Source organism: Buteo buteo, chromosome 18 (assembly GCF_964188355.1).
Source record: "Buteo buteo chromosome 18, bButBut1.hap1.1, whole genome shotgun sequence".
NCBI classification, from domain to species: Eukaryota; Metazoa; Chordata; class Aves; order Accipitriformes; family Accipitridae; genus Buteo; species Buteo buteo.
The window spans coordinates 20,769,919-20,782,170 of NC_134188.1; the positions used below are offsets into that span (position 1 = coordinate 20,769,919).

The 12,252-nt window shown below is 41.4% G+C and overlaps 1 protein-coding gene across 5 annotated transcripts in view; it reads left to right on the forward strand.

The window, feature by feature from the left end:
- NOX4 (NADPH oxidase 4) overlaps positions 1-12,252 on the forward strand; it is a 120,730-nt gene that overhangs the window by 89,226 nt on the left and 19,252 nt on the right. For all 5 annotated transcript variants that reach the window (XM_075050119.1, XM_075050117.1, XM_075050118.1 and 2 more), the window contains 4 exons: positions 4,763-4,882; positions 8,258-8,366; positions 8,952-9,020; positions 11,109-11,209. In XM_075050119.1, coding sequence (XP_074906220.1) covers positions 4,763-4,882; positions 8,258-8,366; positions 8,952-9,020; positions 11,109-11,209 — 399 coding nt within the window. The remainder of the gene's footprint in view (positions 1-4,762; positions 4,883-8,257; positions 8,367-8,951; positions 9,021-11,108; positions 11,210-12,252) is intronic.

Below are 12,252 nucleotides of genomic sequence, written 5' to 3' on the forward strand. Positions count from 1 at the left end.
TTCAGGTCCCTCAGGGTAGGTGCCTCGTGCCACTTCAGTTCTGCTTGGCCTTCAGCTGCCCTTCCAGAGGGACACTGGTCTGTAAGGTCCTATTGAATTGAGTCAGCACAGTCAATAGACATAGAGAGCAATTCATCACATCCCGAATCTCTCTCTAGGCTCCATTGACTGTATTGGCTGCATCTCCTTTGACTGCATCGGAAACTTAGTATGCTCACACAAAGATACCTACACCGAGGTCTTTGTAACAGACTGAATACTGCTCCAAGGTTATAAAATCTCATACTGCTGGGTGAAATCCTTACTCTGTTGACATTGGTAAGAGTTTTGCCACAAACTTCAGTCAGACTAGGACTTCTGTGCTCTATGCAGTACTTTTTATCCAAACATTTTATTCAGCTTGCAAATGCTGATACATTTTTAATTACAATTTCCTGCAAGCTCTTGAATTAACTCCCCTATCCATCTGTTATTCCACTAATTTCCCAGATAATGTCTCACAGTAGCTCCCAAAGAGCCTGGAAAAAAATGTGGTATCAGCATTTATAGTGGGGTAGTGAAGTACAATATAAGCATTAAACTTTTATAACGGCACCTACACCCTGAAGTAAAGCATGACACTGAGGTCCAAGTCCGACAGAGGTGTGAGCAGGTGTCTCCACACATCACTATGCAGTTCCTTATGGAAGACAATAATTTGGGTCTTAAGAGCAGTACAGCGCGCTGCGTCCCTGAGACAGTGTCCCTTGGTTCAGGGACAGCCCCACGTTGGTGCAGTTGCATTGCCCAGTGCTGAAACAAGCTATCTCGGTGCTTGCTGGGATATTTCTGTACCACTGTACTGTAGAATGTAAGTGCGCTTTAAATAGAAAATATGTTCACCAGCTATCTGTAAGATGCTTTTTAATAATGCGCTGTGCTATTTTTTGTGATATATTCTGTTTTGAGGAGCTTTTTTTTTGTTTGTGAGCTAAGAAATTGTGCCAGAGTAACTGAGAGTGCTCCTAAGACTAGAAATGAATACAAGTGAAGAGAACAACTCATTATTGGAATAAGTTTGCCTGAAGGGGGAATTTCTAAACTTTTAGTAAGATTCCATTCCTTTCCTTCATGTTAATTAAATTAAAGCTGGGGGTATGGGAGAGCATGGCATGGTAGTGTGATATATCTGGGGCACAACCCAAGAAACAAAAAGTCATCGTACCCCCCCTTGGCTTGTCTGTCTCTTTATTGAACGCTGTGATATTTCGTTTGCAATAATGAATGGCTTTTATGCAAAACTTCTCAGTACCACCAAATGAAAGGAGGAACATGTTGACAGGAAGTGAAAGTTGCGTAATCTCTGCAAGAGCCCATGACTGAATTGCTGCTCTGTTCATCGCTGCGCTGTTTGATATGGCATCAGGAGGTTTCTTTCTTCCACTGACTTGAACAAAAGATCAATTCCTAAATGACCACTTCCATCAAGGCATCAGAGCCCCATTTTTTTTTTAGTTATAAATTATCCCCGTAGTAAAATGGGATTAAACAGTGTGTGTTTATGACATCCAACAAAATCTTCCAGGGAGATCATGTTATCTTTGGAATCAGTCTTTTCAGGCAGTCTTGTGGAGTGGGTTAACGCAGTAGCAGTATTTCTCCAGCTTTTCCCCCATTTCTCTTTCTCACACTTGGAAGCGGTGACTTCTGGCTGTTCTGTGCTGGACCACATGCAGGCACAGCAGGAGACTCTTGGCTTCTCTGACTCCATTTGCTGTCCAAACAACTGCTCCTCACTCCCTCAGAGGAAGACACAGTGGGCAGATAGAAATATTTTGCAGGCCAGATGGGGCTAATGGGCCACAAACTGGAGCAATCTGACCAAAATACATATTTAATTGAAGGTTGTTTCTTGAGTTTCTGGCATGGAATTATGCACCATGCTTGACTGGTTTGCAGTGAACAGATCTAGTTTTGCATGTTTCAACTCCTGATCATGTCAGTGGTATTCAGTGGCACTCAGACTTCACAGGAATTGCTTCATCCCTTTTGAGATCAGACATACATACATACTTCAGATAGATAGTCCTCAAATTGGCTAAAGTGCAGTTCTGCCAAGAGGCACCCCTGCAGTATATGACTATTGTCACATCCACTGTGGTAATTTCTGGAAAAATCTCCTTTGCTAGTTTGCTTTTGTTTTGCTTGCTTGTGCTTTCCCCCCAGAATGTTGTCTTTAAGTCTGTATATCCAAATGAAAGTTAGTGCTGCTTGTGCAAAATGCAAGGAATTTCCCTCAGGCCTGTGCTTACGCCCTTCATACCTTTAGGAGCAATTCTCCAGATTTCACCAGCTAGGCAGGATCTGATTAGGGTAACATATGTATAAGAGGTATGCCAGGAATGACAGTGGACTTCAGTTGCTGGTCTTTGTTAGCCAGTATTTTTTTTTTCTTTTTGCCCCACACTGATATCCTGAAATTAGATCTCTGTTGAGATACACATCTGAGACCCATAACATTTGTGGACTTCTTTCAAAATGTCCCCTGGACCAGATTCATTTCAGAGTAATGACATGCTTCTCTACATTTTCCCCGTTGCTTATTTAAATAAGAGATGCTCCTTTACCTCCTCAGTCAATGTTTAGAAGATCTTTTAAAGCAGCTGCTGTTGCACTCTGCACCAGCAGTGGTATAATTTCACTAGTGGAAAATAAACCCTTGTTAAGCAAATGGGGTATAAATTGTTATGTAACAGGAGACATTTAATGAGAAGATACTTAAAGTTCTGGTTATATTGTATGCACATGTCCAGTTAAGTTTTTCTTGGCCCCGTTGTACAAAAGAATTTACCTGTCCTAAGTAAGGAGTAAAGTTGTTTTTCTAGTATTCTCATCGTGCTGGAACTAACCTACCTGGCATTGAAAAGCTTTGAGATTCTCCAAGAGAACGTTTGTAGAATACTGTAGTGGCTTCAGAATATAAAGACAGAAATAAGAATAAGCCTATTTAGGTTGCAGATTAGTTAGTTACGAAAATCAGTGATGAAACATCTACTGCCAGCACTTCCAATGCCTGCTGATGATGGCTGTGTCTGGCCCAGTGTTTTCTCCCATTCTCTCCAGGTAAGACACCAAGAGCCAAGAAGGGAGTTTATAAGACAGGCATAGTAAGGATCAGCCTGTTTGCCTCCAGATCCATCAGATCTGTGTTTAAATAAGACACCGTAGAAGAATGAGCTTAACATATGAGGCATCAAGATCTCAGCAATAGCAGAGGCCTGGAAGAAATTTCCTAGAAAGGACCATATTGGCCAAAGACACCGAGTCAAGACGTTGTCTTGACTGGTAAGATGCCAAGGGTCAGACCACAAAACTAAAAGAAATGAGATCAGTCTGAGATCTTAAGTTATGGCTAAGATCCAGCCCTCAAAAGGAAAGAATCGGGTGAGGATTGGAAGACTTTGTGTGGGAAAAGAGACATCTCCTCTGCTTTTAATTCTCTGACTGATGTTGTAAAGGAGAAGCTTATGCCCTTTCATTAGATGTAGAGTATGTGTAGCTTAGTTGCGTAAAAGTACCAGTATGTGCATGTACAAAACTAATATATGTTGGAGCTTTGTTGTGGACTCAGGCCAAAGGTTGATCTCAGCCTAGCTGTGAGCACATACCTAGTCACTGAGCTGCTGAACGCAGTGCTGGTCCCACCACACTTTGCTGTATTCACCGGTCACCTAACGTGGTGATCCAGTGAGCCACTCATACACAGAGTGGACCTTGATGAAATGTACTGTTCAACTTCTCTTTATAATAGTTTCTAAAGGTGAATCTGTTACTGAAGTAAGATATGCAGTTGTTATTCCATAGGAAGAATAGGGGGTACGTAAATCTTATTGGAGATCTTACAGCCCATAAATTTTGAGCTATCTATGGATGACCTTGGTCACACTTTCAGCAGTGTAGGAAAGATTTGGAGGTCAAACTTTTGAAGATGTCTAAAAGCCCATTCTTAAATTATAGTCAACTGGCTTTCTAGCAGTATCTGAAATACTCAAAATGGGTTGGAAATGGGACTTAGTCTCCTCAACAATCTTTCAAAATCGGTGGGCAAAACTGTTACAATAATTAGAGGCATGAGTCAAAGGGGTACAACTCAGCGATTTTTCTCCCTCTTCAAATACCCTGTATGATTGGGAGAGATCACATTCTTAAGGGTCTGGACATGAAGTGAAGGAGTAGACAGATGTTAATTTGTTCCTTTTGCACATTGCAGGATGGATATGTGTCACCTCATTTATTCTGTGGAGGCCCTTGAAAAACATTATGAGAAACCAGAAACAATAGATTTTTTTAACCATTTGTCCATCTCAGCTGTTTCTGATGTTCCAGAGATGAAGCTCCTCGGCAAGCCTAGCCAAACCCTTTTTCTTCCTGTGTGTGACCAACCAAGTTGTTATTGTTTCCAGTGCAGCACTTTATTTACCCTCTAATACCAGACACAAAGGGCAGTCATAATTTAGTCACCTCCACTTGCTGGATTAAAAAATAGCTTGTCTAATCATGGAATGTGCCAAGAGATTTTATAGAACAGTTTTTCATACCACCTGTACATTGGTTTCTCTCCACATAAAGCTTTCCAGGAGAAGGATTTTCACATTCTGCATCCTAAGACTAATAAAAACTTGAAACAAATTCTTTGTAGGGTTTTAATTCCAGCTCACTTTCCATTTCCTCTCTCTGATTTTAGCAGCTTTCTCTAAAAGTGTTCTTTTTGCTTTTCCTGCAGACTGTATGTGGATGGACCTTTTGGAAGTCCCTTTGAGGAATCCCTGAACTACGAGGTCAGCATCTGTGTGGCTGGAGGTATTGGAGTTACACCATTTGCATCAGTACTCAACACACTGCTGTAAGTGAGCTTAAGCCTTTTAAAGCCATTTCACCCCAATTTACCATAGTAGTGCATGTCAGAAAGACTTTCAAAAAACTTCTGTTAGCATAATATAAGTGAATGATTCCTTGGAGAGAGGTAGAGGACTGGGATGTCCCCTGAAGAGCATAAATCTTCTCATACAGGCTTTGTAACCCAAAGAGTTGTGGCAGAGTTGTATCAGTAATGCACCTGAACTGGGATGGTGTCACTAGCCATTATACCCTGCCACCAGCCTAGCCTGGGATTAATGTAGTCACAGCTCTTCAGCTAGACTTGTTCCTCTAGTCCCAGCTTAGAAGAGGCTGTGGGCTATGACAGTGAGTTTTTGAGAGTCAGGAAGTTGTGACAGTCTTTCTGCTGGAAACGCAGGGATGGGTCTCCTGGTCTGTTTGACTTCTGTAAATGTGTAAGCTTAAGGTTTTAAAGGAAAGTGATCAACCTGGATTCAGGTAGCATTCGGATGTTTAACTCCATTTGAAAAGTTTAAGTTTTAGGTATGAGTTTTTCTTTTTTGTTGTTGTTGTTTCTCTCTTTTTTTCTTCCTTTTCTTTTTTTTTTTTTAATTTGATGCCCTTGACATTCTACTCAGACCAAACCTTTCACCTCTTGTTTCTCTGTCACATTGGCAACATGGTTCCCACCAAATCTTACACTCTGTGAAATAGGTGTGCTTTTATGATTGCTATAGATTTTTTAATTTTTTTTTGCTAGAGTATTGGCTAAGAGTTCCAGTCACAGGTTAAGCACCCCTGTTTCATAGGCACTGTATAAACAGCCAACCAAAACAGCAAACCTTCCCTGAAGTGTTGAAAGGCTAAGCTGGCTTTGGGAGGGTTTTACATTGCACAACTGAAGCATTTGTTCTAAGATGAACATGCCAATGGCCAGCTCTAACTCCAAAGTGAAGTTAAAGCCTGGAATTTAGATGCTGTGCAAGTTCTTCTGTCCTTGGTCTGGGCTGGACCTGACAGTGCTGAGCGTTTCTGAAAATTATCAGCCCCGTCTCATAGTGCTTCAGCCTTCAAAGACCACCTTGGGCTCCCTCATTTTCTTTTCTTGAGCATGTATTGATCATTCTCTCAAAAAGAGGGTACATTTTTGCTGAAAGCTGGAGGCCCAGGTGGGTAAGATGACCATTTTCCTTGTGATGGATTATGCTTGACAGTGCTTAGCAAAAATGTCACAGATCATCATGATGGGCTGGCGGCAGGTAATGAGATATTTACCTCTGCCAGTCTGTTATCAGAGGCTGTAGGAACTTGCGCAGACATTACCATACCTTTGTAGCCAACCTTTCCCTTGTGCACTGTACAATATACAGGGGAATCATTCTGTGATTCTGGGAAAAAGTAACAGTCTTAGCATACTTCCCTTCTCAGTATTTAAACATCAACAAAGCACTAGTTTAGTGGATGATCTGCCTGTTGTCTTTGCCCTGCCGTAGAAGCAGAAATTGGCAGGTGTGAACACGCAAACGGCCGTACGATGCCAGCGCTGCAGAGCGGCGGGACCGGTCCTGTTGTGTCAAGGACGTGCTGGTCTGGGGGAGATCAGAAGTAGTCATTTATTTCCTGCTCATTTGTGTTCCTGTTGTATGTACACAATTTAATTCCTGCTGCTGCCCGTCCCTCCACTTAACTGTTGAACGCTATGCCCTATTTTTAAGAAAATATAACTTACATTAAGGAAAGCTAGTGGCTTTCATGCAGAAAGGTCTGTAAATAATGGCTGTTATTACTGGCAGTGGTAACATAGAAACACACAAGAAGTGCTATATACATGTGGATTTGGTTGTAATGGGGGACTGCACCTTTTTGCATAATATATCCTGCTGGAGGTAGACCCAAGCATATGTGTCTGAGGTGCTATTTAAAATCTGTGCTGGACTTGTTTCGTGAAGTCTTGCAGTCCAGCCTCTTTGTCCAGCTGCAGTGTTTCATCACTGAGAGTGGTGGTTTGTTACTGAACTACAGCATTTCAATACAAAATGCCTTGCATTTTTCTCTTCTTTTGTCCTTTTTTATGGTGAAAGGCACTTATTTTCCTTGCTACTGCTCGTAGTTATCTTGTCACATCTGACCAGATTGTGACCCTTCCTAAGGGCTTGTCTTAGTATAGGCAGGCAGAAAAAGATGGAGGAAATCCTGCTCTGCACATCAACAGTTTACAAATAAAAAGCTGAAATCAGGACTTGAAAGACACTATACTCCCCAGTCTTAAAGCACTTTTTTTTCTCTCTCTGGGGAGTTTACACGACAGGTGAGTTCTCGGCCTCTGTATGCTGCTGAGAATGTCACCACCCTTGTTCCTCAGGCTTACAGTGGAGGTTGGGGTATGGGCAGGTAAGACAGTGGTTGGAGCCATCACTTACGTAGATCTAGTAATACTATACCCTTGCTGGATATGCTGGCAACACTAGAGGTTGAAATGCACAATGGGTATGGTGAGATGTATCATGAAACTTTTCAACTGGGGTTGGCTGCTGGGACTAGCATTTGAAGTTGACAGACTACGGCCTTCTCTATTTGAAAATTATTTTAGGAGGAAAAGGAGGAAACATTTAAGTGATCAAAATAACAGAAAACAGCATTGGCCAACTAAGAAACTTCCTGGATATTTGTGCTGTATTTGAACTCATTAATCATCAGGATTTTTTTCACTTCTATTTTCTTTCTCCGTTCATCCCAATCCTTCCTTTTTGCTATATTTGTTTTATTTGAATTAGAAATCTGACACGAGAGTCCTGTTTTTCTAAATGCAATGGCAGAATCTGCCCATGACTGCACTTTACCCACCAGCATTTTCTGAGGACTGTAATATATCACACAGTTCCCTAACACAATGGAGCTCTGATTTGATTTGGTCTTTGTGATTTTGCTACAGTATTAATTATAATCAACCAGAGCCTCTCACATATAAAGGCAGAATTAAGTCCTGACATTATTGCATTTGTCAATATTTTCCTCTTAGGGTCGCTTTATAAACCTAATAAAGAATTGACATAAGGCACTTGAACTTAGAATGTCTGCTTTGCTTTGAAATAAAAGTTTGATGATGATGATGCATGAATCCATATTTGCTGCCCAAATCATCTGTATAGCTGACAAATTCCTAATGCAGAAACAGTATCTGTGAAGGGTATTAGCTCTGTGGTAGAGATTTAATATTCTCAGGATCATCCTAATAGGCTGCACTGGTCATTTCAGTGTCTGATGTATCATAGGATGAAGAACAACTTAGCAGCTAGCTTCTAATGGAAATTCATGTTTTTGCTAATGAATATAAAGTATCTTAATTAAAGTTTCCTTTTTAAATGATAATTTTTAATTAACCAAACATTTTATTTTCAAGTGATGGCTGGAAATGCTACAAGCTCAGAAGACTCTACTTCATTTGGGTGTGCAGGGACATTGAATCTTTCCGCTGGTTTGCAGATCTGCTCTGTATGTTGCATAACAAGGTAATGGGTATGGCTTGGAGGGATTCTGACACCTTAATGAATGCAAAGTATGTCCACACCACACAACTGGCATGCTGTAGAGAAAGGCAGCCTTGCTCAAAACGAGCAAGCTCCAGCAGTCCTTCTGCTTGGGCTACCTCACCCAAACTCCGTTTATTCTTGGAGCTGCACAAAACAGTTTGAGTGCCTGTCAGCAGTATTTCATTGCACAGTGTTGCTGCCATGTACCAGTAATCTGGACACTTATCTGTGAAATTTATGAGATGGAAGAAGAACATGCAGGCTGGGGAGTCTGAGGGGCCTTTAGCCATTTGGCTAGTCACAGATCGAGAAGGGAGGGGGTTTTACAATTTCAGGTGGATTTTAAGAGCAGCGTAGCTTCCTAAAATAATATTTTGTACACAGCATGATGTGCAACAGTCTGAAGTTCACAAAGGGGTGCTATGCAAGCATATCTTCCTCATTAAAAAGCTTACTTCACTGATGCTGAAACCCAAGTCCCTCAGCATAGTAGACACAAGTGACTTTACGCTTACACTAAGAGAAGGGATATTATTTCACCAGTTGTTTTTATCATCCTCCCAGCTTTGGCAGGAGAATCGACCAGACTATATAAATATCCAGCTGTACCTCAGTCAAACAGATGGAATACAGGTATGTGGCTAAATGCTGTTTGTAAACCGAACTAGACCTTGGGGTAGTAGACAATGCAAACTGTCAGTCAAAGGCAAAAGGGAATTACTGCAGATGGTAAAAACAGGAAATGAGGCCATAAACTCAAGTGACTGATTAATTACTAGGTCATGAGAGAGCAAGTCCATCCCCGCAGCATTAAGAGAATCTGGTCGAGTAGCCTTAACTTGATCAGAAGTGGGCAGAAATCCATATCTTCCTTTTCTAGGAAAGAGGTCCTTCCAGGCCAGGCCACAGACCAGACAGTTGGCCATGTTTGATGGGAAATCTGCATCATTTCTGGGCTAAGAATCAAAACAGAATAGTTCTAGGAGCTTCCAAGCTCAAATCTTCTTTTCAAATAAATATTTTGAGAGAAACTAGTGTTTTTTTAAAAGCTTTGGATTTCTTTGCCTCACATACAGACAAAAGTTACAAATTTCTTGATGTACGAGACTGGAAATTATACTGAACTGTTGATTGTCATGTATTACCAACCCCAAAGCTGGGCTAATTCCCCAACTCTTGGCATCTCCCGTAGCAATTTACGCTTACAATCTTCATTTTACATTATTTAGCACATGAGCCCAGGCCTGATTTTTTACCCTGCTGCATCTGGAAGCCTTCCATTGACTGCAGCAGGCCCAGAACCAAGCCTAACAATTACTACAAAACATGAAATGCAGTGAGAAACCATGCCCAAAGGATTTTGATCTGCCTGGTATCAGGTGGAGACAGCATAACATTCCCAGCTCTGGTAGGAACACTATCCAATAGTCTCAATGATGTGATAGCTACAGTAGTTATGAACAGTGCTCCACAAATTTAACGTCTGGATGACATATGTTGATTGAAATGGGGTGCTTGAAAACACCTAATTGATGAACCTGGTATGTAATTGTTAGGTTAAAATTAAAACCCAAAGCAGGACTGCATGGCAATGACACAGCAAGACTGTAATAATAGGCAATTCAAAGCAAGTTTTCTAATATTGTATATCAAGCAGCTACACAATTTAAGCAGAATTTATTTAAGTCAACTTTGTTTTAAGTCTTTCTTTAAAGTCACTTTCCTATTGTGGCTATTGAACAAAACTGGCATGAACCATAATGCTGCTCCTGATTTCTCAAGGGGGAGTTGAACTCAACTCTCTGTTGCCATACAGTTTCTCTGTTCACTGATGTTAGTCCAAAGTGCTGACTGCTACCAAAAATTAGGGCAGTTTCGCTTCATGCTCCCTTTGCTCAGAAGTAGCATGCCTGCGTGACAACAGGGAGCCAAGCCCATCCTTCAGCAAATGCCTCTTGAATATAAAGGGCCAACGGAGGATGAGTTAGCCAGGACTCTGTGCTGGCGTTGGTATGAGCAATATTTCAGGTTTTTCAGCAGTGCAGTGAATATGGGAGCCTGGAGATGTAACTTCTTCTCTCTGCCTTTCTATCGCATTAGGACAGGGAACCAAGGAAGGGTAATGCCCTGCAGTGGAAGGGCATTTGACCTTATCAGAATGCTGGTGAGTTAGCATTGCTGGAATGGGTCAGGTTCCATCCGGGGAGCGGTTTTGGCTGCTTTCTGCCATTATGGCAGCTCAAAACAGCTGGCAAACTGCTCTCAGGGAGAAATGTAACATATCCCTTGTTACTTTTTCAGAGGTAGTCATCTTAATACTTACTTGTACAAAGTTAAAAAAAAGACTTCAGACAGAAATACGATTTTTGCATCAGCAGTGTTTCTTCCAGCTTAGCATTAAAAGCCAATAAGGGAATGAGTAATAGGAGCGTGGTTATTGTTTTATGGCTTAAATAAATTGGTTTAAAAATAATGGGGAGATTAATGAGCAGCTGCATGAGGAACAATGTATAACAAACACCAAGGAGAGCCATTGAAGCGGCAGTGAGCAGAGGTATTGGTGCATGAAATGGCTGCAGTTTTAATCACAACTGTCTGATACTTGTGCTCAGGTTTTACACCTCAGCGATACGGTAAGTCAGCCAGTGTCAGAAATGGGAGCCCTGGGTGATATGAGGCAATTCGCAAATCAGGCAGAATGGAATTTTTTGTTTCTTGCAGAAAATAATTGGTGAAAAATATCAAGCCTTAAACTCAAGGCTTTTGCTTGGACGACCTCGGTGGAAACTCCTTTTAGATGAAATTGCAAAGTGTAACCAGCGGTAAGTACCAGTCCACTTGAAGGATGCCACAGTTTGAAGGCTGGGGATATTATCTGTTTCTAGCTATGTTTGTATGAAAATACTTTTGGGTTTTATCTCAGAGTGTAATGTTTAAGCTACTGATGTTGAAATTAGCTAATATTTTGCTGTGAGAGATAGCCTCTAGAAACTGAAACATTATTTTTTTTTTTACACTCAGAACAGTTCATCTTTTCATGCAGCTAGGATGTTCAGTGGCCCAGAAAATAAAAGTAATAGATTTCCATCTCACTGCACAGAGATTGCATATGTTTTTGTCCGTGGCAATATCTTGCTTGCAACATATGCTGGTTTTATATATAAAGTTGCATTTTTAAAAATTGTTGACTTCTCCTATAGTTTTCCTGATTTATAGTGCTTGTTTACTAACAAAACACGCAAGGAAGAATGCGACTGTCCTGTATGGTTTTTATTCAGAGGATATTGTCTTTGGAGATTCCTGGCAATTTTTTATTCTTTGTTAAGACCTGGCAATGCCTTTTTACTGTGCTAGGCAAACATATTGTGGTCTGAAACAAGACAGTTGTAAACCAGAGAAGACATGCAATTAGACTATGGAACATCTTTGTCCAGATCCAGCTTTGTTGCTTGAGTATTTTACCCGCCGCTGGCAGTTTTCTGCCTCAAAAGCTGATCTGGTAGAAGGGTTTGTGTGAATCTTCCCTAATTCACTTCTGGCAAAGTCAGTGGGGTGGGCGCACACCACCCTCAGTAGCTGTTGGTAGTAATCGGGGTGCACCAAGTGGAGAGGTGCTCTCATGGTCACCTCCAGAACTTTCCCTCAAGAACTTTTTGTCCTCTCTTGCACTTGCCAAGTGAATATCTGCCCATGGCTTAGTGACGCTTCTCTTCTGAGGCTGGATATGACTAGGAGACACTGAGCCCTGGCTCTGGAGAAATACCGAGTGCCAGTTTGTGTCACTGTTGGCAGTGTAAGCCGCTGACAACGTGTACCTTGGATTCAGGTCCTGGAGGATGTTGTGGACAAGGGTCCCTTGCCAGGA